General features: G+C 35.7%; 3 protein-coding genes and 1 pseudogene across 4 annotated transcripts in view; all 4 read left to right on the forward strand.

Moving 5' to 3' along the window:
* Positions 1-25041, forward strand: part of LOC126878479 (SCAN domain-containing protein 3-like) — a 53386-nt gene extending 28345 nt beyond the window's left edge. The window contains exon 2 of one of the 2 annotated variants that reach the window (XM_050641230.1): positions 22111-25041. In XM_050641230.1, the coding sequence (XP_050497187.1) occupies positions 23336-24121 (786 nt within the window). In that variant the 5' untranslated portion in view covers positions 22111-23335 and the 3' untranslated portion in view covers positions 24122-25041. Of the gene's footprint in view, positions 1-17134; positions 21411-22110 lie in introns of those variants that run through there. The other variant, XM_050641229.1, reaches the window with a different exon arrangement.
* On the forward strand, positions 9780-12824 carry LOC126878481 (uncharacterized). Its single transcript, XM_050641231.1, has 2 exons — positions 9780-12119; positions 12379-12824. The coding sequence occupies exons 1-2, from the start codon at positions 11933-11935 to the stop codon at positions 12822-12824; spliced, it is 633 nt and encodes a 210-aa protein (XP_050497188.1). The 5' UTR covers positions 9780-11932.
* LOC126893129 (uncharacterized) lies at positions 16459-17640 on the forward strand. Its single transcript, XM_050663077.1, has one exon. The coding sequence runs from the start codon at positions 16558-16560 to the stop codon at positions 17638-17640; it is 1083 nt and encodes a 360-aa protein (XP_050519034.1). The 5' UTR covers positions 16459-16557.
* On the forward strand, positions 21419-22616 carry LOC126878582 (uncharacterized; annotated as a pseudogene).
* Positions 25042-25940: the final 899 nt, after the last annotated feature.

Raw genomic sequence — 25940 nt, forward strand, 5'->3', positions numbered from 1 at the left:
TGCCAGCACAGATAATGGAATTGCACTAAATCTAAATACAAAAAATAACAATCAAAAATCATGGCGGTGAATCGTAAAACGGGCCATAGGTAACTCAATGTAAAATTCTAAACTGTTAAATTCCTGCTTCCCTAATCATTTTACAATAAAAATATGAGAAGCTATTTGTATGGGATTAAAATCTGTATTAAAAACAAAAGCTAAAATTGTTCTAGTATTTAAACACATTCCAACATTTTGAAAAATACCTACATCTGCCACAGTAGGCATGTGTGTAAAAGTTAGGCCCACGTTATTATTTACCTTATTGTTCGCACACTATTGACTAAATAAAACATCTTTATTATTATTACTAGTAGCAATCTGATTCTCGAAGCGTGAACATGTACCGTCATTAAAAGCGCTAGAGAACTTCCTTATCGTAAAACTACCTAATTAACTAGTAATTATCTTATCAGCATCAAAAAATTGTTAAAATGAAAAGTAACAAAAACCAAGTGATTAGTGAAACAAACAAAAGAAATATGTTCCCTTCGGGGAACTTATTAGGATTTGATAATAATGGCCAACCAATTTATCAACAAATGAATACTATACAGGATGTCCCAACAATAAATAACCAGAACCAGTCAAACCAAGCAGCAGTAAAACCGCAAGTACCATTTTTGTATTTTAATCAAACACCATCTAACCAGATAACAAATCAAATGTCATGCTAAAACCAAATACCTATTCCAACCCAAATAGCTATACCAAACCAAGTACAATTTCCTAGTCAATCAACTGCACAAAATATTCAAAACACTCAAAACCCTATTCAGTCACAATACACAACATTATCCACAAACCCTCAATGCTCACTCTCATCAACACAAAACACCAATAACTACACAGATAGCGATAGCGACATAGAACTTAACGAAACAGAAAACCAAAATAAACATCCTTGGCAAGAAGTTGCCAATAAGAGAAAAAGGATGAAAAGACAAACAACTTCAGAAAAGTCCAACCAAATCCAAACACAAAACAGATTTGATTCCCTCTCAAAAGAAAATCTAGATGAACAAACAGACAATTTATCAAATACACAAAACACAAATATCACCAAAAAAGATCCCTCACCGCCACCAATCTATATTTATGGAGTTACTGACTATAGTGCTATGATAGCAAACCTTTCAACTGCAACTGAGGCAGAAACCTATTACACCAAAACCATTTCAAATAATACAGTAAAAATTAACCCTACAAACTCAGACACCTACAGGACACTCATACAGCACCTTAGAAAAGAAAACATTGTACATCACACTTACCAACCGAAACAAGAGAGGGCCTATAGAGTTGTCATAAGAGGATTACACCATTCAATACCCACAGCAGATATCTCGCATGAATTAAATAATAAGGGTTTTAAAGTTCGCAACATAATTAATGTTAGACATAGAGTTACCAAAGAACCATTGCCCTTATTCTTTGTCGATATAGAGCCAAACGAAAACAACAAAAACATATTTAACCTACAAGTCCTACGAAACTGCATAATAACAGTAGAACCACCTAGAATAAAAAATACAATAGTTCAATGCACAAGGTGTCAAAAATACGGGCATTCAAAAAGTTACTGCCTAAGGCCATTCGCCTGTGTTAAATGCGGAGGATCACATGACACAAAAACCTGCAAAAAAGCACGCGACACACCAGCAACATGTGCCTTATGTAATGGCAATCATCCAGCAAACTATAAAGGATGTGCTATATATAAAGACCTAGTCAATTCGAAAAACAAAAATATAACAAGCAGCATTCCTATACCTAGAGTTGCAAGCCTAAATAATAATAACACTAATGCTCACCACATACACCAATCACATGTAACATATGCTCAAGTTGCAGCAACTAATACTTCTTCACAAGACAACAACAATAATTCAGACCTTTCAAATAAACTTACAGAGTTCCTCAACGAATTTAAAAATATGTTTGCACAATTGATAAACCAAAACAGCATGATACTAAGCATGCTTACAACAGTGATAAATAGAACGTCGTAATGGCTAACTCACTTAGAATAGCAGAGTGGAACGCAAATGGTCTAACAAACCATGTGCAAGAAATTATACTATTTCTAAAATTAAACAAAATAGACATCCTACTTATATCCGAGAGTCACACAACTGAGAGGTCTTTTATAAAAATTCCACACTACTCTGTCTATTACGCAAACCATCCAGATGGAACAGCCCATGCTGGTTCAGTTGTAATAATTCGTACAGCTATAAAACACTACGAACTTGCTCCATATATCACCAACAAAATTCAGAGTACTATCATAAAAGTACATGCGCTCACCTTTCCACTAACAATAGCTTCTATCTACAGCCCACCACGCCACACCATCAATCTGGAGGAATACAGAGAGTTTTTTGAACAACTTGGCTCACATTTCCTAGTGGCAGGGGACTGGAATGCAAAACATACAACCTGGGGAGCAAGACTGATATCTCCAAAAGGCAGAAATCTATTAAAGATCATACAAGATAATATCCTGAAATACCTAACAACTGGTACCCCCACATACTGGCCCACTGATAACAACAAAATTCCTGATCTGTTAGACTTTGCTATAACTAAGGGAATACCTGAAATAGACAGCGACATCACCCCCAGTTTTGATCTCCATTCGGACCACAGTCCCATCTTGATTACCTTAAGTACCAATATAATTTGGAAAACTCCTGCACCAAGGCTATGTTCCAGTAACACGAATTGGGTTCAATTCAAAGAAGAAATAAATGATAAAATATCTCTTGACATTCGACTCAAGCACAAAAACGATATTGAAGAAGCTGTAAAATATTTAACGGAACAAATACAACAGGCCGCTTGGAAAGCTACTCCTGTAAAGGAAAAAACCATCGATGAAAGGTATAGTATACCCCTCCATATTAGAACACTAGTAGAAGAGAGAAGAAGAGCCCGTCACAAATGGCAAAGAACAAGAAACGCGATAGATAAAACAAATCTTAACAGACTCACACACAGACTTCATTCCGCTATCCAAACAGCCAAAAACGAATCCTTTGAAAGATATGTCACAAACCTTTCTCTTGACGACAACTCTCTTTGGAAAGCCACAAAGAAATTCAAAAAGCCGGTAGTAATGAAATCACCAATTAGAAAAAATGATGGAGCCTGGGCTCGATCAGATATAGAAAAATCCAACAGATTTGCAGAACATCTATCAACCGTCTTCTCCACCCCAGAGGCCAACGATATTAACGACGAGAAAATTAGAGACTTCCTCAATGCACCCTGTCAGCTATCATTACCACTAAAATACTTCTCACCAAATGAAGTCCGTAACGAAATCAACCTGCTTAACCCTCATAAAGCTCCAGGATTTGACCTCATAACTGGCGAAATCTTAAAAAAACTCCCAAGAAAAGGTGTCGTCTTAATAACCATTATTTTTAATAGCCTCCTGAGACTATGTTATTTTCCAGTGCAATGGAAGTATGCACAAATTATAATGATACCTAAACCTGGTAAACCTCTAACTGAAGCCAGTTCGTACAGACCAATAAGTCTCCTTCCGACTTTATCAAAAGTATTCGAAAGGTTAATCCTTAACAGAATAGAAACAATAATACCTATAGAAAACCTTATCCCAGATCATCAGTTTGGTTTTCGCTCAAATCACTCAACCATACAACAGTGCCATAGATTAGTCAACAAAATAAAAGAGAGCCTAGAAGGGAAACAAATATGTCTATCAGCATTTCTCGATATACAGCAAGCATTTGATAGAGTGTGGCACGAGGGTCTTCTCTTTAAAATAAAAACTCAGCTAACTGACCAAATCTACCTCCTCCTTAAATCATACTTGTCCGACAGATACTTCCAAGTTAAATACGAAGGTACTCTATCCAACTACCACCAAATAAAATCCGGAGTACCTCAAGGCAGTGTACTTGGCCCATTCCTTTACCAAATCTTCACTGCTGATATTCCTATTAGCGAAAATACACTAATGGCAACATTTGCGGATGACACGTATACTAGCATCAGACATCAACGAAATATTAGCATTTAACAAATTGCAAAATCATCTCAATGAACTAGAAGACTGGCTTAAATGCTGGAAAATAAACGTCAACACAAACAAGTCTTGTCAAGTAAATTTCACAAATCGAAGAATTAGATGTCCACAACTACACCTAAATAATTCACCTATACCAATAAAAACAGAAGTAAAGTACCTGGGCCTTCATCTAGACGAAAAACTTACTTGGAAATCACATATTGCAGCCAAACGACGACACCTCGACCTAAAAGTTAAAAATATGAGCTGGCTAATCAACAGAAGATCGCAACTTTCATTAGAAAACAAACTGACCATCTATAAAACAATACTCAAACCAGTGTGGACATACGGAATCGAGCTGTGGGGCTGTAGCAAACCATCCAACACCAAAATACTACAGACATTCCAGTCAAAAACTATTCGTATGTTAGCTAAAGCCCCATGGTATGTGTCAAACCAAACCCTTCATGCAGACCTCAACATCCCCTTCATCAATGATGTGATTGCTGACCACTCCAGAAGGTACATGAATCGCAGCGCAGACCATCCAAACCATCTCATAGATGAATTATTCAACCCCCCCACTGGTTGACAGACGTCTGAAAAGACTTTGGCCAGAAGACCTAGCTGCTAGGTAAATTCCAGAGAGTCGTCAATGGACGACACCTGCCACAAGCCAAGAACATACATTATATTTACTTATTACTGTATTGAAGTAGATTGTAAATAAGCAATAAATAAATAAAAAAAAAATTATTATTACTTTCTCCTCAACTGAGGCTATCTTATCAATTTTATTATTTTTTAAACAAGAAATGATAAAATAAAAATTTTGACAGTTCAAATTGTCAATATTTATAATAACTTCACTGTGACGGAACGCAACCAATACACATTATGGTAATGTGTGTGGCCTAACTTTGGCGTATTTCTGTGAAAAATTCTTATATTTCTCATGATGAATGACGAAAAAAAAAATGAATACATTTAATAAAACACATTGAACATTTTGACAGGCGACATTTTCCACCTATGTGCTTAATATTTCAGCAGTTTCGAATTTTATTGTAATACATAATATTTAAGTTCCACAATTATTCACTGTAAAAGTTATTCATTTTGTATTAATTTCAAATTTTAATTTTTCCAGTTTGTTTTATTTATTAGTATCCCACAACTTTACGAGAAACCCTTCACATTTCTCGATTTTAAACTAAACATAATAATTTAATGTCATGTCTAGAGTTATTATCGGCCATTCATGTCATATCTGTCATAAATTATAATAGAACACGAATTAATTTATGGGTACTTAATTGAGATGATGGAACATTACACAATTAATAAGAGAATTTTTTAGGATGCATGTTTAAATAAATGTGACTGACTAATTGAGAATGCTCAATGTTGTTTTATCTTTTAGTAAACCTACTAAAAACTTGCGGTCTGCCGCACAGCCCTGCTTTTACCTGGTTTGATATAATATTTTAGTTGAACTGGCAACGTTGCCTAGAAATAAGAATGACATATGTGACAAGACCAATTTACACAACTAGAAAAACACGATTTTCGGTTATAAGACTTGTACCAGTTTTTTTTGACGCGAAGTGTACATAGCATATAAACTGGGTATACCTTTTGAGTTAAATCAGTTATATTATTATCAAATTGAAACCCAATTGGGTATTCTCTCATTGCGTGACCGACGAGTAATTAAGAATGCAAGGATGCTCTATGGCATAATTAATTCAATAGTTTTGTGTCCTCAGCTACTTGAGCAGGTCGGTCTCTACGTAGCTCTCTGTAGAACTCGATCAAATCAAACATTCTATGTTCCTATCCATAGAACCAACTATGCATATAACAACTTTTTATCTCGAGCACTAAGATGGGCAAATATTCACCCTGATTTAGATTTCTTTGCACCGAAGTCTGAATTCATCTCTGGCCTCAGACGTATGTTTGTTTGAGTAGTTGTTGGATAGATAGTCATTAATGTGATATATAAATCTGATTTGTGTGATTAAGTTTGTGATATTTATATTTTATTGGCTCACACTCCCTCTAAGGGGAAAATTGACTCATCCCAGATACCTACAGTATCAAAAGGATTGAGCTCTGGTGGGACTCTTTCCGTGTTATCGAGCCCTAGGTGACTTGGTATGCAGGTGTATCTCCCAAAAATTTTCGTACACATCTGGCCGTTGCGAGTAGTACTGCTTTCTGCATGGTCTTATAAAGATGTTCATTAAGACCCAGCTTTTTTATGCTTTCGAGGAGGGTCTTCGGAATGACTCCAGTAGTAGACATAATAATCGGTATCGTCTGGGTACTTTGCATTCTCCATTGTCTCCGTATTTGAATTTCCAGATCTCTGTACTTGGCGATCTTTTCAGTAAATTTAGTACGTAGATTATTGTTGTTAGGAATTGCCACATCAATGAGGGTTGTTTGTCTTGTTAATTTATTTACTAATACGAGATCTGGTCTATTATGCGCCACTGTTTGGTCTGTGAACACAGTGTGGTCCCAGTATAGCTTGTAGTGGCCATCCTCAAGCATACTCTCAGGGACGTATTGATAATATGGGACATGGTCGGTTTGGAGAAGTCCCAGCTTGATAGCTATCTCCTGATGAAGGATTTTTCCCACTGCGTCATGCTGTTCCTTGTACTCAGTTTCAGCAAATGCCTGGCAGCCCCCTGTAAGATGTTGGATGGTTTCTTAGGCTTGACATCCATATCAGCATCTGTCGTTTTGAACATGAGGGTCTTTGATGATATATTTCAGGTAATTTCTGGTTGGTATAACCTGATCCTGAATGGCCAGTAATGAACCCTCCGTTTCAGGGAACATCTTTCCTGAAGTCAACCAGTAGTTCGACGCTATATTGTCGACATAATCTTGGCTGACCTCATTGGGATGTCGCCCGTGCAGAGGTTTACCCATCCAGGCGCGCACTTTTTCGTCCTTAGTAAGGTGGTTTATGCGCAGTTCTGCTTTCCTCAGTTTTATCGGTGTTGTGTCATCTACTGCGCAGATAGCGCGATGTAGAGTAGATGTTTCAGCCTGCATCTGAAAATAAGATCTTAAATTAGCAATTTGTTTGTCTAATTGCTCACTTATATCCATAAGTCCTCTTCCTCCTAAATTCCGTGGTAATGTCGTTCTTTCTACTGCACTTTTTTGATGGTGTTTTTGTGCCTTTGTGAGGTGCGTTCTTACTTTTCGCTGAAGATTTTCTACATCTGTTTTTGTCCACTTAACAATACCAAATGAATAGCTAAGCACGGAACAAGCGTAGGTGTTTAGTGCCTTAAACAAATTTTTACTGTTAAGCTGTGAACGAAGCAGCTGTTTTATCCTTCGTATAAACTCAGTAGTTATTTCAGTTTTCATTTGCTTATGGTCAATTTTCCGCGCCTGCTTTACTCCAAAATATTTGTATATATCGTTTTCACCCATGGCCTCGATGTTCTGGCCATTTTGCATATCGAATCCACCGGGCTGTACTTTTCCTCTGACTATATTTAAAATACTGCACTTGTCTAGTCCAAAGTGCATATTAATATCATTAGAGAATGTTTTTCCTGTTTCTAGCATCTCTTCTAGATTGTCTCGAGTAGAAGCCATCAATTTCAAATCATCCATATACAACAGATGATTTGTATTATTGTTTTATTATTACTATTTTATTGTATTTTAATTATTATTGACACATGTATTTTGTATATTGGACTTATAAACTTGTAATCTTATTGGGCAGTAGCCCGTTGAAAATAAATAAATAAATAAATAAATAATATACAATTAACTTTTATTTTATAATTAAAAAAATTCAAAATAAAAACCAATAAAGTCAAATGTTATACTCATTCAACGAAGTAAAACCCGATAAATATAACGATTTATTTTTTTTTGTAAAGATATTTGTATAAGTTAAACTTAAAATAAATTATTCTAACTAAATATTAAATTCTCTACCATTTGGCTATAACAAATATTTGATAAAACTTCCTATGACGATTTTAAATCTTCAAACTTCCTAAAATCTATAATCGCGATTATCTCTAAACAATGGTTTTGTTAGTTATCAGGTTTTCGCTCGAACCCCTCGATATGTAAAGATATGGCTGGTAAGTAATACAGTGGAACCCCGTTAACTTGGATTAATTGGGACCGCGGCCGATCCGGGTTATCGAAAATCCGGGTTAGCCGGAGAAAATGGTAAAAATTAATAAAATATGGTATGCTTACAGATAAACTCCGTTATAATTGTCACACAGACACTGGTAAACCACGTTCGCATTCCACACAAAATCACACATACAAAGCGTCGTCAAAAGTCTCATTCTTAGCTTTATTAGCTTTGCACCGATTAAACTGTCTTTTGTTATCATTTTGAAAAAAAAATTCTTCGATTTTAGTTCTATTTTTCTTCCAATCCGATACTGTAGATGTACCGACACCATAATATAATGCTGCAAGATTCACCTTTATCAATTCTACTTAATGCTTCTAGTTTCTTTTCCATTGTCACTACAACATTTTTACGTTTTGTTGCCCTTATAGACAAAAGACACGCAAACACAAAATCTGAATAAATTTACGAACGATTACAAAACGGAAGCGAACAATAATACGACTTTACTACACATAATACCTTCTCTGATGTTATGTTATTTAATAAAAGTGATGACTAAGAACATTGTTAAAAAAAGAATTATAGTCTTTTCTAAACAATGCTAACACAGACAGTTTCAAAAAAATAAAGGATAATACAGGTGCATGTTGTTTTCGACAATGAATGTGGTGTACCATGAGTCATTTTTACTATGTTATATGTAGTTCAATCCGGTTCCATTATCTCTCAAATATTATATTACATAGAGTTGGTACAAAACCTCGTGAACCTTGAAAAAGCGTATGTATAACCGAAATAAAATGAAGCCAAAAACATACGACTATTTTATTTGCTGCGAATTGCGCGACAGGGTCCCATCTGCACCCTGATATTTTCAGTAATGTCGGATTCATCAATCGTTTCGTTCGTATATTGACGTCACCAAATGAATGAATTAGGTTCACGAGATTTTGTAACAGCAATACATTTTTATTGTTGAAATGTTTATCTGATAAAAATCGGTCCGGGTTAGCCGGAGTTCCGGGTTATCGGGGGCCGACTTATCGGGGTTCCACTGTATATTATAAAGTTAGATCATAAGGGACGGATCATGGTCTAAAGAGACCACAACTTAAAAATATAAAGTTTGAACTTAAGCCAGCTCCTAGACAGTAATGTTTACTTAGTACTAAAGAGTAGTTAAAAAATGTAAATGAGACTCCACGAGGAAAAATTTCCTGTAGTTGGCTGTATACCATTACAAAAACATAAAATCCTTTATAAAAGGTATATTTATTAAAATCCCTATACAGGGCTACATCAAAGACAGAACTAGTTTTCAATCGGTTGACCGATCATCATCAGTGCAATCTTAGAATCTACATGCAAGCCACCAAAGTAAAAATAACAGGGTAAAAACCCTTTACAATTGATCCGTCATCGGAACATATGACTAAGATGTGAATTATAACATGGATGATTAAGATATCCAATGTTTTTCGCCCGAGGTACCAATGAGCTCTATCTGACAAGTTCACATCATGACTGTATGGAAGCAAGTCACTTGCTTCCATACAGTCATGATGTGAACTTGTCAGATAGAGCTCATTGGTACCTCGGGCGAAAAACATTGGATATCTTAATCATCCATGTTATAATTCACATCTTAGTCATATGTTCCGATGACGGATCAATTGTAAAGGGTTTTTACCCTGTTATTTTTACTTTGGTGGCTTGCATGTAGATTCTAAGATTGCACTGATGATGATCGGTCAACCGATTGAAAACTAGTTCTGTCTTTGATGTAGCCCTGTATAGGGATTTTAATAAATATACCTTTTATAAAGGATTTTATGTAAATGAGACTATTCACCTGAAGCTGTTTTGTGGCTTTTCCAAAAATTCATTTGTATTTTCTTTCTGTCTGATAGAGCCTGGAACTCCAGTACTTTGACTTTTTATTTTTATCACTTTCTGGTTAAAAAGTACCCAAATATCTAATTCTTCATCAATTCTTTGATTTTCGCCTTTGGTCAAATTTGAGAAATCCTGTTCTTGATTTTGCCAAATTACTTGACACTACATTTAAGATTAATTTTTGTGCGTTATCAGCATTTGAGTTTAGACCCAATACCGAAAACCTCAAACTTATTATATAGTTCACAACTAAATAATTCTTAAAATTAAAACTTTTATTAATTTTATAAGGTTCGAACACAAATTTCATAATATTCATAATTCATAACAAACATTTTGAACAGTTTGACAATGACAAGCTGTCAATCTTAAGCGATTGCGGCGCCTTTTAGAAAAATTGGTAGAAAAGAGAACTAAAATCAAATTAAAATTACCTACGCGTAGGAGAATTGTCCTCGGTGTTGTTCCGAAATGAGCCGAACTGGGCCCGGATTACGAACACTCGATACGAATCGTATCCGCCATGTTTTCCCATAAGGCGCTACGGTAAAACATGGCGGATACGATGCGTATCGAGTGTACGTAATCCGGGCCCTGAACTTTACGCTTTCGGTTGGTACAACTGAAAATGTGATCGTGTCTACTCAACCTAAAGCCGGCCTCAAACGACTCATGTACTTCGCAAGCAGACGCGGATCCAGGGGGGGGGGACAGAGGGGGCGATTGCCCCCCGAAAATCTGAGGACAAAAAAAAATGTGTATTTATTTCTAAATTGAGGATAACGAGTGCCACTGGCCACACAGAAAAGAGCTTTATATATTTAGCGATTGTCCTATTCAAAGTTTGTTTCCGCGTGCAAATTTCCCGTGCTCTCTCGTCGAATAATATTCATTGAAACAGTTCCGTAAAGATTTTAATTTGCTTGCTGTAAAGCTTATAACCGTGCGCACGCTCTAGCGTTAGAAATTAGAAACGGAACTTCGGCCGCGGGGCCTAGATTGCGCTCGACATAGTTCCTTATTCTGACGCTAGAACGCGCGCATGTACAACAACAAATAAGATGCCATTTTGATGTCGGTGCTTCGCTGTTTTACTTCAGTAGTTATTTGTGCTTTGTTGTTGTTGTGAGCTGATGTTATGAAACGAGCTGCCAAAATTACAACGTTCTTCAAAAAGTTGAAGACAACGTCAGGTAAGGTTACTCTATTTCATATGCCATAAGCCATAGTAATAAAAGCTAGTAGGTTAGTAGGTTTAATATTTTACCTGCACGTTGCAGTAGGCCTACAACCTTCTTTAGTGGCTCGTCCATGAGAGAACAAGAGTACGTGAACACTCTTTAAAAATAATTAATAAAGCTATGCTATACCATGAAAGCAAAACTTAATCACTAGTAATTTAAATATAACAGGTAATAAGCTGCAGCGACGAGTGCACGTCAAGTACAGTGTATAATTTAGTCACTTAGGCCATGGCGTGGCGCACTAGCCGATAGGGCCAGGAGATTACACTGGCGTCTAACGGACCGACCTTCCGAGGAGGTGCGCGACTAGTGACAGCAGTGGCGTAGTGGGGAAGAGCAGTTGCCTTAGTTGTTGATACGGCGATTGTGGTTATTTTTTACGCTTGCTACGTTTTTGTTTACTGTTTAGGCTATTATTTAGGACTAACTAAAAATTAGTTTAACTTTACTTTTATTTTTTATTTATATTTAACGTTTTTTGTGTTTAATTAGTCTACCCTTTTAAAGTAAAATACATTTTTTAATGTAAGAAATCAGATAAAATCAAATTTAATTGATTAAATGTTAATTTTGTTTGATTTTCACTTTAAAACAATTTCAGGTAGCAGTAATGGTGAGACTGAGGGTGCAAAACGAGACGATGAAGATAAACCCGAATCACTTACAATAATTCGAGATGAAGTGGGACAACATGAGCAAAGCTCGCTTGCTGTGTCACAAAACCCAAACTTCGAAGTGGAAGTTTTCGGTAAGCCTTTTTTGTAATAGCGAGCAACAACATATAATCCTGCAAAAGGCACATATAGAGGATAAGAGCTTTAAAATGACACCCAATTTGCCTAGAAAAATAATTATTTAGGGGTTGATTTGTTGAGTACGAAAATCAAGTAAATTGTTTTAATAATGTGGATGATAACTTTTAATACAAGTTACATTTTAAATTAAACAAACTATTTCAAGTCTAATAAGTCTAGTCGATCAATTCTTTCAAGGTTGTGTTTTTTTAGGAGATCCTCTGGCCTTGGATTCACACTCAAAAAGCAGTGGACCTACCAACTCCTCAAGCGAATCCAGACCTACAATTAACTCTGAAGGTAAAGTGAAAGAGCTCTCTTCAAATCATATCATCAAAGATATAGGGCTATATGTAAATAACAAGCCTGATGATTACACAAAATATCTTCTTTTGGAAGAACATTGGAAGCCACCCTCAAACTACGTGTATCCATATTCAGAAAACTCAAAGGGCGTTAAAAGGTATTTGTCTAAAACCCACCTAAAAAATCATCCATGGCTTGTACTTTCAGAGTCGAAGAAAGGTTTGTTCTGTAAATACTGTGCACTTTTCGCCCAAGAAAAGGCAGGTCACAATAAGGGCGTGAAGCTGGGGAGACTTGTAATTGAACCTTTGACACGGTTTAAAGACTTAACAGGAAAAGATGGCGACTTGTAAACCCATGAAAGAAGTTTATACCATAAAACCTGTGTAGAAATGGGGAAAGACTTTTTGAAAACCTACAAATCACCTAATAAAGAAGTTATCAATCAGGTATGCTCTGAGCGGCTTCGTCAGGTTACAGAAAATCGTGAAAGGCTAAAACCCATTATCAAAACCATTATTTTGCTCGGGCGTCAAAACATACCTTTTCGAGGTCACAGGGACGATGGTCCTATCAACCTAGACATTGAGACTTCAGCAGCAAATCAGGGGAATTTCAAAGCTCTCTTGCAGTTCAGAGTAGACGCGGGTGACAAAGCTCTCGAAAAACATCTTAATACATCATCTTCTCGAGCAACATATCGCACGCCGGCAAGAAAAATGACACAAGTCAAAAATTGGGAATTTTGGGGTTATGCCATGGAAACGTATCAATGAAGTGTCCCAACGTTCACGAAAACCGCCACATCTCTAACTATAAATTTGTCCACGTGAGGGCAGTTGTGTCACTTTTATCGAAGGAAGGCTAGTTCGTCATTCGCTACAGCAAGAACAGTGTCACTTCAGCGTTAGTACTGGAAGGTGTTCCTAAACCAATCAAGAAAATCGTCACTTTTGAGTTGTGTCACTTTTCGTGAATAAGGTAAGTTTAATGTAATGTTTTATACGGTCATAATTAGTAATATTATCTTAGTAATATTAAACTAATTAGGTGTTAAATAACTTTTTTATATTATTATTATATACAGTAAGGTCTCTTTTTACGCAGATTATTTTAATGCGATTTTGAAGTTGTACGGTTTATATTTCATCCAAATTTTCTATTATTAACAGCTACTATAATAATTTTAATAATATTAACTCTTCACATCCAAATATAAGCAAAGTATAGTAAGTGTTTGCAATTCGGGGAGACCCCTGGTTACATGATGTTGCTATTACATCATTCTGTACAATCTGTAATTGTTTTGAAATTAAACTTTCTCTTAGCGTTGCTATTTTATAATAAGTGGAGAATTTAAATTTTGCTGATATCAAGTTGCAGTTTAATGAGCAGCACATTTTGATTTATTGATTGAAACATTTAACGTGAGTGTCATAAAGTTTCATATTTCATTAGAAGAGGTTATTTCCATATCAGTACCGTATTTGCCATTTTGTAATTTCTTTCAAGATTTTATTTGGCCCATAATGAAAAAAAAAACATCAAAGACAATTAATTTTGGAGGACAAACGTTTTGGTTTTATGTGATTTTAGAAAACTACGGAATGGTTACCTAGTTTTTCAAGGCAAGTAAAGTCATTTCTAATGCGATTTTTTTATATGCGCTTTTCTGTAAAACGTATCCACTGCATAAAACCAGACCTTACGTATTTTTTATTTTATGTTATCTCTCGAACTGTGAGTTTTTCTGAATAATTTTAAAAATAATTTCGTACGTTATTGATCTCAATTTTTAATGGTAAAATTTGTGCACATATTATATTTTAATGTATATGGGGTTAGTATAAAAATCTTTTAACAGTTATACAGTGTTAATAAAAAAAACTGCTTATTTTATACTTTCCTTTACTAATACTTTCGTGTAAGTTTTCATAATAATAATTTTCATTTTCATGTTTCTAACATTAATTTCATAATATATTTACGTAGATATTTTTACAAGCATAATATCTTCAGAAAATTCGTTTTTCACAGATTCATCATGTACTCCCAGCAAGGAAGTAGAGGTAGTAAATTACTGGCACTGGCTGCTGGAGCCATTAAAATGGGGCAAGCTATGGAACAAAAAATTGGTTCAAATGACCTAAAATCTAGCACCACAGTGCTAGAATGTTATGAATCAGACGTCGAACAAAAAAATTCAACTAAAGAAGTAGAATTGGAAGACATAGTGCCAGAAGAACATGAAAATGTTGCAAACGAAATAAAATCCAGCACTATAGTACCACAATGTAACCAAGTAGACATCGAACAAAAAAACTCAACAACAGAAATAAAATTGGGAAACATAGTACCAGAAGAACAAGAAAATTATTCAAAAGAAATAGAACCGAGCAACCCAGTACCTGAATGTCATGAAATACACATCGAACAAACTGCAGAGGTAGAATTAGTAGCCATAGTACCAGAAGATCAAGGTACGCATTCTAGATGGGAATAAAAAAAAAAGAAGTTATTGTCTGAAGATATTCAACCTCTTATCTTCACCGATGAGCCCATAGAGGTTGAAGAGGGCGAAACACATTTCTAAGAGCTGGTGTTTGGATCTTCGATTCTATTCAAAAAATTTTTCCCAGCCCGAAGTAGTGGATGTGTGAATTGTTCGTAAGGGGATTTTTCCGCATTCTCTATTTCATTTGTTTGTTTTCGTACGAGTGGTCGTCCAAACCAGTACCTGTGGATCTTTTGATCACTGAGTGTGTTTCAAAGATCTACATCTTTTGTTTTTTCATAAACATTATCTTACTTACTCTAAAGTAATTAGGGAATTAAAACTTGAGAATGGCATTGTCAGGTTGGGCGTAGATTTACGTTCCTGCTATGTCTAGGTCTCGAATGTTGTTTTTTTTTGATTGGAATGTGTCTGAAGATATTCAACCTCTTATCTTCACCGATGAGCCCATAGAGGTTGAAGAGGGCGAAACACATTTCTAAGAGCTGGTGTTTGGATCTTCGATTCTATTCAAAAAATTTTTCCCAGCCCGAAGTAGTGGATGTGTGAATTGTTCTTAAGGGGATTTTTCCGCATTCTCTATTTCATTTGTTTGTTTTCGTACGAGTGGTCGTCCAAACCAGTACCTGTGGATCTTTTGATCACTGAGTGTGTTTCAAAGATCTACATCTTTTGTTTTTTCTAGATGGGAATGTACTGAAAACAACCATACATTGAGGTTCAGATTGAAACGGGTTACATCAACAAAACAACAAAACGAATCGTCAGATGAAAATGTGGATGATTCAGACTTGGATCCAGATTTTCGTATGTCACATTCTGGTTCTGACGTATCAAGTGCATCGCCAACAACATCGCAGGAGGAAGAAACAGAGATAGATAATACTCAAGCAGATGACAGGAGAAAATGTAAAAAAAGAAAAGCAAATCCGGTTGAATGGAAAAAATCGAAATCAAAATTGCTACGAAATGCTGGAAAATCATATGAATCATCATCAGTCCGTAAAACAAAGTTTCCTGCAAAAAATTTACGGCCAGCCTGTAGAGAACAATGCAAACTACAATGCTCAAACAAAATAGACGAACCTAAAAGGCTAGAAATATTTAACAAATACTGGTCACTTGGAAATCTGCAATCTCAGCGAGAATTTATCTCTAGAAGTATAACTCCTATTAAACCTCAATATCAGTATAGGAAAGAAGGAAGCAGACGCCAGTGCAACCATGCGTTTCATTTCTTGATTAGCAACGTTAAGGTACGTGTCTGCAAATTATTTTTCAAGGCCACATTGGATATATCTGATCGACCTATTAGAACTGTGATAGCTAAATTAAACGAAGGATTTCTTCAAGAAGATCTTAGGGGAAAGCACGGACACCACCCTCAAGTTGATTCCGCAATAAAAGATGGTGTTATTGATCATATTAATAGTATACCAAGAATCTAAAGCCATTACCTCCGTGCACAAAGTACCCGAGAATATATAGAAGGTGGGAAAAGTCTGGCTGACTTACACCGCGACTATAAAAATGAATGTATTCAAAAAAACGTTCCTTATGCAAATATCACAATGTATTCACGAATTTTCAACAACAACTTTAATATATCATTTTTCACCCCGAAAAAAGATAGGTGTGATCTTTGCAACTCTTACAACAATGCTACAGAAGACGAAAAAGTGGTATTAAATCAGAAATATGATACACATTTAAGGGAAAAAGTTCTATCCAGGGCAGAGAAAGAGGAAGATAAAAAAAGAGCAGTACTAAGCGAAGGAAACATTATAGTTGCTACCTACGACCTTCAAGCAGTTCTGCCTGCACCAAGAGGGAATTCATCAACATTTTATTATAAAAGCAAAATTAATAGCTACAATTTAACTGTCACTGAACTACAGTCAGATAATGTACAGTGTTTTTTTTTTTGGCATGAAGGTGAAGGTGCTCGAGGAGCAATAGAGATAGGTTCTTGCATTCTGAAATACCTAGAAGAAAAAGCCAACGCCACCAACAACAATAATCTTGAAATCATACTTTATTCAGACAATTGCTGTGGTCAGCAAAAGAACAAGTTTATAATGGGAATGTACCTATACGCTGTACAAAAATATAATATTAAATCTATTACACATAAATTTCTAATTGCAGGTCACACGCAAAATGAAGGAGATAATGTTCATTCTGTCATAGAAAAGCAGATTAAGCGAGCACTTAAATCAGGTCCCATCTATATTCCCACTGATTACGTCAAATTAATTCAGTCTGCAAGAAAAAAGGGAAATCCGTATAAAGTAACAGAATTAGGTTACCAGGACTTTATGGATTTGAAGACACTGTCTCAGCAAATAGGTTCAAACTATAATAAATTATCGGACAATGAACTGATCCGAACAAGTGACATAAAAATACTTAAAGTGCAGAAGAATAACCCAGGCATTATTTTTGTAAAAACTACATACGAGCAAAAAGAATTTGCGCAGATCAACGTCAATCATAACAGAAGAAGTATGCGGATCTCTACACCGGAGTGCGTTGCAGCGTATAAGAAAAAAATGCAAATTTCTGCTCTAAAGAAAGCTCATATTGAATCACTTATCTCAGCGAAAAGCATTCCTACATTGTATAAGCCCATCTGTGAATCTATGTTTTCTTAAATTGCATTAATTACTTTAGTTTGTTGTATCTTATTAGTTGTTCTTTATTAAATTGTATTCATTTTTGCGTTTTGTATTTTTCTAATAAATCAATTTTAGACGTTGCGTTAATTACTTTAATTGCATTAATTACTTTAGTTCTATGTTTAGTTGTAATTGTATTGATGACTTTAGTTGTATCTTATTAGTTATTCTTTATTAAATTGTGTTAATTTTGCGTTTTATTTTTTAATCTTCCTTAAGCTGTAGTTTTTCCAGGTATATAAGGTCTGATAGTCGTATTATGTTACAGTCAGTTAAAATATACAATGGTTTGGTGTTATAAAGTAACTAACAGTACAGGATCATAACAAAAAAATAAACAAATAAAGCAAGAAAAGTGACATAACTCAAAGACCCTACCTATATCTACCTGATAATGACGCAAATTCCACAAAAGTAGACCTACATGTGCATCATGTGCATACAATAATGCTATACAATATAACATAATCAACCAATATAACTGTTTTTAGCAAAAACCTTTTAAAATATGAGGATAAGTTTTACAGCAACCTTTAAGTTGGTTTATCTCAACTTCAGTATTTTTGGTTTGTGTCACTTTTCTCGCAGGGGTGCGATATATTAGCAAAACAACGCAAAATGCTTTAATAGAGTGTTGTGGGGATGAAATTAGGGATGAAATTCTGAAAAGAATACTCGAGTCCAAATATTGGTCTATGATGTTTGACGAAACCAGTGATTTGTCTCATAAGGAACAGATTACATTAGTTGTCCGTTATCTTTGGAAAGATGCCGTAAGGGAGGACTTCATAGCTTTTATTGGTGTAAATGGTATAGCAGATGTAAATGGTAAAGAGTGTAAAGAGAACAAACTATCAGGGAAAACTCTAGGTGAAATAGTCTTAAGGAATGTAAAAGAACTTGGCTTAGACCTTAGTTACTGTGTAGGCATAGGTACAGATGGGGCTTCGGTAATGACATCTGAAGAATCAGGTAGTGTAACAAAGATCCAATCAGAGGCAGTTAGTGCAAAACCGCTTCCATGCTACAACCACGCCTTGAATAATTCTATTTCTAAATCTAATAAGATTCGATCCATAAATAATGCCGTTGGCATTATGAAAGAAGTCATTCACTTTTATAATCAGTCAGCAAAAAGGAATGCTGTTCTAACTGAACACGTAGGAGGGCAACTAGTGAGCCTCTGTGAAACTAGGTGGGTAGATAGACATGATGCAGTAATTTTATTTTTTTGTGCATTGCCAGAAATTGTCGATTCATTTACAGAGATAAGCGAATGGAAAGAGTCCGAGTCAGCCAAAAAGGCCGTGTTGTATATCAACTCAATAACAAGGACTGAATTCATTTTTTCTTGCGTTTGTCTGGTAGATATTCTGAAAAGGACCCTTCCCCTAAGCAAGTTAATTATTGCAAAAACCAAACTTAGACTTGAACAAGGCTTCCAATGCAGTGACAGACACACTGACATGTCTGAAGGATAGGAGACGAAATTGTAATGATCATTTCACAGAGTTATACTTGGAAGCTCTAACTACCTCTGAAAAGCTGGGCGTGCAGCTCAAAATGCCCAGAGTAGTGAAAAGCCAAAGGCATAGAGAAAACTACGAAGCAGAGACAGTGATGGAATATTATAGGATGTCCATGTATATACCACTTCTCGACAATGTCATCACTGATCTACAAACCAGGTTCTCCGAAGAAAACCTATTGTGCTTTGACCTCAACCTTTTATATGCCTGCAAATATGTTGAACACCGATGTCAGCGAAAAATGCTTGGAGTTGAACGTGAGGCTGCAGAAAGTGTGCCAGAACTTTAAAACTCTTTTGCCCAGTGATTCTGAAGTTGTACTTGAAGAAGAGTTAAGCATTTGGAGAGCGAAGTGGTCAAGGGAGAAAGAAGAAGGAATGAAAATTCCAAACTGCGCCATAGAAGTACTCAAATGCTGCGATGGCGAGATATGTTTCCGACTGTACGAACACTTCTACAAATACTTATCACACTACCAGTAAGTGCTGCAAGTGCTGAAAGGTCATTCAGCAGCCTTAAGCTCGTTAAATCCTGGCTACGGACAAGAATGGTTGAAGAGAGGTTGAATGGATTGTGCCTATTATACATACATCGTGATATTGAGGTGAATGTTGAGAACGTAATTGAGCGTTATGCTAAAGGAGGAAAAAGAAGGCTGGACTTTATTGTTTAAGTTTTATGGAGAAAGTATGTAAATAATAAAGTAATGCTTTGAATCTTCAAAAAAGTGTTTTGTGTTTTTATTTCCCTAACCAAGTAGGCTTTAATGAATAAATCCAATTAAAAACTATAGATTTAAATTACAAAATATGATCATGTTTTAGTCTCTAGATTGTCTAAAAACACGAGTTTTCAGTTACATTTTTCCAGACCCAGACCCCCCGGAAGGTTCCCCACATAATCCTCCTTGCCCCCCCCCCCCCGAAATCATGCCCTGGCTCCGCCACTGTTCGCAAGTAAAGAATTATTCGCCTACTTAGAAAGTATACGAGTTTGCAATGACAAACAGGGCACTCACACGACGTGTACAATTTACAAGTACGCGAGCGTAAACATTTGGCTTAACGACCTTGACAAATGAATCAGTGGTGTGATCACTAATAAATAGACCAGGACATTTAGGAAAAAATAAATAGATATTTAAATACAGCACGTAAAAAGTTACAACTTTTTTCATTGTGTTCAGGATGGCACCAGTAAAAAAGTCAACAATATAAAAATGGCTGGAAATGCATAGTTGCATTTTAAAGTGTATGATATGCATCCAAAACTGCATAAACATGTGTGTGTGTTTGAGCATTATTGGCTTCGGAGTCAATGTTCATTCGCCATCTTACCTTTTTGGGATTATTTGTATTATTTATGCGGAAGCTCTAAAGGAGTGCTTCCTGCTTTCTGCATAAACATGTCAATAAAATAATTGTATTAGGCCCAGATTTTGTTACTCGGGGGTTTTTGGGTCGCTGAAAACCTTAAAACCCCAGAAGATGACGTTCCTTAGAAGTGATCACGGGCACAACCCATATAGCATACAACGTCCGATGGACGTCCATATAACGTACATTTAAAGTCCAAACGTCCATGGACCAAAACGGACGTACTATGTACGTCCATTACGCGACGTCCATTGGACGTTTGATTTCAACGTACATTGGACATCCATTTGTGGTCCATGGAGATTTTACACAAAACGCGACTATTATTATCAGTAATTATATATAGCTTCTTGTTTTAATCAAAGCAATATTCTTAGTAGAATACAAGAAGCTTCTAATAAATGTTCCTGACAACGTTGTCGCTCTTCACGCTATCGGTCGTAAAAGGTAGTATTAGGCAGGTACTTTTAGGGGATTATCGCTGTTAATTGTTGTGGAATATTGAAGGAGGATTTATTTATGATAATTCACAGAATGGCAAACCCGCTTGCAATATACAACCGTACTGACTCTAAGTTCTAAGAAATAATGTTTGGAAGGAAACAGAACACTCAGAACAGGGGTGGGATTATGAACACTCGATACGAATCGTATCCGCCATGTTTTCCCGTAAGGCGCTATGGGAAAACATGGCTGATACGATTCGTATCGAGTGTTCGTAATCCCTATGCAGAACAGAAATAAATCTCTTTTAATGTGCATGCTTCATAGGGCGCCATTATCTGAATTTTGTCTTTATTAAGTTATTGCATACAATATTATAATACATCCTGTGATATCTTTGTGTTTGCTGTTTATCGTGCAAGTGCAGAGAATATATAGAAGGTGGGAAAAGTCTGGCTGACTTACACCGCGACTATAAAAATGAATGTATTCAAAAAAACGTTCCTTATGCAAATATCACAATGTATTCACGAATTTTCAACAACAACTTTAATATATCATTTTTCACCCCGAAAAAAGATAGGTGTGATCTTTGCAACTCTTACAACAATGCTACAGAAGACGAAAAAGTGGTATTAAATCAGAAATATGATACACATTTAAGGGAAAAAGTTCTATCCAGGGCAGAGAAAGAGGAAGATAAAAAAAGAGCAGTACTAAGCGAAGGAAACATTATAGTTGCTACCTACGACCTTCAAGCAGTTCTGCCTGCACCAAGAGGGAATTCATCAACATTTTATTATAAAAGCAAAATTAATAGCTACAATTTAACTGTCACTGAACTACAGTCAGATAATGTACAGTGTTTTTTTTTTGGCATGAAGGTGAAGGTGCTCGAGGAGCAATAGAGATAGGTTCTTGCATTCTGAAATACCTAGAAGAAAAAGCCAACGCCACCAACAACAATAATCTTGAAATCATACTTTATTCAGACAATTGCTGTGGTCAGCAAAAGAACAAGTTTATAATGGGAATGTACCTATACGCTGTACAAAAATATAATATTAAATCTATTACACATAAATTTCTAATTGCAGGTCACACGCAAAATGAAGGAGATAATGTTCATTCTGTCATAGAAAAGCAGATTAAGCGAGCACTTAAATCAGGTCCCATCTATATTCCCACTGATTACGTCAAATTAATTCAGTCTGCAAGAAAAAAGGGAAATCCGTATAAAGTAACAGAATTAGGTTACCAGGACTTTATGGATTTGAAGACACTGTCTCAGCAAATAGGTTCAAACTATAATAAATTATCGGACAATGAACTGATCCGAACAAGTGACATAAAAATACTTAAAGTGCAGAAGAATAACCCAGGCATTATTTTTGTAAAAACTACATACGAGCAAAAAGAATTTGCGCAGATCAACGTCAATCATAACAGAAGAAGTATGCGGATCTCTACACCGGAGTGCGTTGCAGCGTATAAGAAAAAAATGCAAATTTCTGCTCTAAAGAAAGCTCATATTGAATCACTTATCTCAGCGAAAAGCATTCCTACATTGTATAAGCCCATCTGTGAATCTATGTTTTCTTAAATTGCATTAATTACTTTAGTTTGTTGTATCTTATTAGTTGTTCTTTATTAAATTGTATTCATTTTTGCGTTTTGTATTTTTCTAATAAATCAATTTTAGACGTTGCGTTAATTACTTTAATTGCATTAATTACTTTAGTTCTATGTTTAGTTGTAATTGTATTGATGACTTTAGTTGTATCTTATTAGTTATTCTTTATTAAATTGTGTTAATTTTGCGTTTTATTTTTTAATCTTCCTTAAGCTGTAGTTTTTCCAGGTATATAAGGTCTGATAGTCGTATTATGTTACAGTCAGTTAAAATATACAATGGTTTGGTGTTATAAAGTAACTAACAGTACAGGATCATAACAAAAAAATAAACAAATAAAGCAAGAAAAGTGACATAACTCAAAGACCCTACCTATATCTACCTGATAATGACGCAAATTCCACAAAAGTAGACCTACATGTGCATCATGTGCATACAATAATGCTATACAATATAACATAATCAACCAATATAACTGTTTTTAGCAAAAACCTTTTAAAATATGAGGATAAGTTTTACAGCAACCTTTAAGTTGGTTTATCTCAACTTCAGTATTTTTGGTTTGTGTCACTTTTCTCGCAGGGGTGCGATATATTAGCAAAACAACGCAAAATGCTTTAATAGAGTGTTGTGGGGATGAAATTAGGGATGAAATTCTGAAAAGAATACTCGAGTCCAAATATTGGTCTATGATGTTTGACGAAACCAGTGATTTGTCTCATAAGGAACAGATTACATTAGTTGTCCGTTATCTTTGGAAAGATGCCGTAAGGGAGGACTTCATAGCTTTTATTGGTGTAAATGGTATAGCAGATGTAAATGGTAAAGAGTGTAAAGAGAACAAACTATCAGGGAAAACTCTAGGTGAAATAGTCTTAAGGAATGTAAAAGAACTTGGCTTAGACCTTAGTTACTGTGTAGGCATAGGTACAGATGGGGCTTCGGTAATGACATCTGAAGAATCAGGTAGTGTAACAAAGATCCAATCAGAGGCAGTTAGTGCAAAACCGCTTCCATGCTACAACCACGCCTTGAATAATTCTATTTCTAAATCTAATAAGATTCGATCCATAAATAATGCCGTTGGCATTATGAAAGAAGTCATTCACTTTTATAATCAGTCAGCAAAAAGGAATGCTGTTCTAACTGAACACGTAGGAGGGCAACTAGTGAGCCTCTGTGAAACTAGGTGGGTAGATAGACATGATGCAGTAATTTTATTTTTTTGTGCATTGCCAGAAATTGTCGATTCATTTACAGAGATAAGCGAATGGAAAGAGTCCGAGTCAGCCAAAAAGGCCGTGTTGTATATCAACTCAATAACAAGGACTGAATTCATTTTTTCTTGCGTTTGTCTGGTAGATATTCTGAAAAGGACCCTTCCCCTAAGCAAGTTAATTATTGCAAAAACCAAACTTAGACTTGAACAAGGCTTCCAATGCAGTGACAGACACACTGACATGTCTGAAGGATAGGAGACGAAATTGTAATGATCATTTCACAGAGTTATACTTGGAAGCTCTAACTACCTCTGAAAAGCTGGGCGTGCAGCTCAAAATGCCCAGAGTAGTGAAAAGCCAAAGGCATAGAGAAAACTACGAAGCAGAGACAGTGATGGAATATTATAGGATGTCCATGTATATACCACTTCTCGACAATGTCATCACTGATCTACAAACCAGGTTCTCCGAAGAAAACCTATTGTGCTTTGACCTCAACCTTTTATATGCCTGCAAATATGTTGAACACCGATGTCAGCGAAAAATGCTTGGAGTTGAACGTGAGGCTGCAGAAAGTGTGCCAGAACTTTAAAACTCTTTTGCCCAGTGATTCTGAAGTTGTACTTGAAGAAGAGTTAAGCATTTGGAGAGCGAAGTGGTCAAGGGAGAAAGAAGAAGGAATGAAAATTCCAAACTGCGCCATAGAAGTACTCAAATGCTGCGATGGCGAGATATGTTTCCGACTGTACGAACACTTCTACAAATACTTATCACACTACCAGTAAGTGCTGCAAGTGCTGAAAGGTCATTCAGCAGCCTTAAGCTCGTTAAATCCTGGCTACGGACAAGAATGGTTGAAGAGAGGTTGAATGGATTGTGCCTATTATACATACATCGTGATATTGAGGTGAATGTTGAGAACGTAATTGAGCGTTATGCTAAAGGAGGAAAAAGAAGGCTGGACTTTATTGTTTAAGTTTTATGGAGAAAGTATGTAAATAATAAAGTAATGCTTTGAATCTTCAAAAAAGTGTTTTGTGTTTTTATTTCCCTAACCAAGTAGGCTTTAATGAATAAATCCAATTAAAAACTATAGATTTAAATTACAAAATATGATCATGTTTTAGTCTCTAGATTGTCTAAAAACACGAGTTTTCAGTTACATTTTTCCAGACCCAGACCCCCTGGAAGGTTCCCCACATAATCCTCCTTGCCCCCCCCCCGAAATCATGCCCTGGCTCCGCCACTGTTCGCAAGTAAAGAATTATTCGCCTACTTAGAAAGTATTCGCCCCGAGCGTTAACAAAGTGTCAAAGCAAAATCGACCGACCTGCTCATGGTGGCGGATTTTTGAAATTTTATAAGGACGCTTTGTGTATGTTTAAATGAGACATTTAAAAAAAATGCCGTGTCACGCTAGTGATATTATGTATTAATATAAACAGAAAATAAAAACGCACTTAATCTGATATAACTTTTTCACTTTCCAATATTGATTATCAGTTCGATTTTGTATACATAACCTCACTATCGCAGTTTATGTCAATAAATCTTTAATTAACGTAAAAGAAAATATTTTTGTTGCACTATAAATTACAGTATAAATTAATAACTAATGAATTCTAACAATTCTTTTCGGTTATTATCACTACAAAATAAAATATTCAAGTTTAACAAAATAATCCCATAAGACTCAATGTTAAAACGTCCTTACAAAATCTGACAGCGTGTCACGTGACTGTAAGTAGAGGGGAGACGCACGGAGCCAATACGAGTTTGCAATGACAAACAGGGCACTCACACGACGTGTACAATTTACAAGTACGCGAGCGTAAACATTTGGCTTAACGACCTTGACAAATGAATCAGTGGTGTGATCACTAATAAATAGACCAGGACATTTAGGAAAAAATAAATAGATATTTAAATACAGCACGTAAAAAGTTACAACTTTTTTCATTGTGTTCAGGATGGCACCAGTAAAAAAGTCAACAATATAAAAATGGCTGGAAATGCATAGTTGCATTTTAAAGTGTATGATATGCATCCAAAACTGCATAAACATGTGTGTGTG

Source organism: Diabrotica virgifera, chromosome 10 (genome assembly GCF_917563875.1).
Source record: "Diabrotica virgifera virgifera chromosome 10, PGI_DIABVI_V3a".
Lineage (NCBI taxonomy): Eukaryota > Metazoa > Arthropoda > Insecta > Coleoptera > Chrysomelidae > Diabrotica > Diabrotica virgifera.

Coding starts and splice junctions, on each gene's coding strand:
- LOC126893129 (XM_050663077.1), top strand. CDS start 16,558: ATGTATTCACGAATTTTCAACAACAACTTTAATATATCATTTTTCACC.
- LOC126878481 (XM_050641231.1), top strand. CDS start 11,933: ATGTTAATTTTGTTTGATTTTCACTTTAAAACAATTTCAGGTAGCAGT. Junction 12,120..12,378: donor CTTCGAAGTGGAAGTTTTCG/GTAAGCCTTTTT, acceptor GTGTTTTTTTAG/GAGATCCTCTGGCCTTGGAT.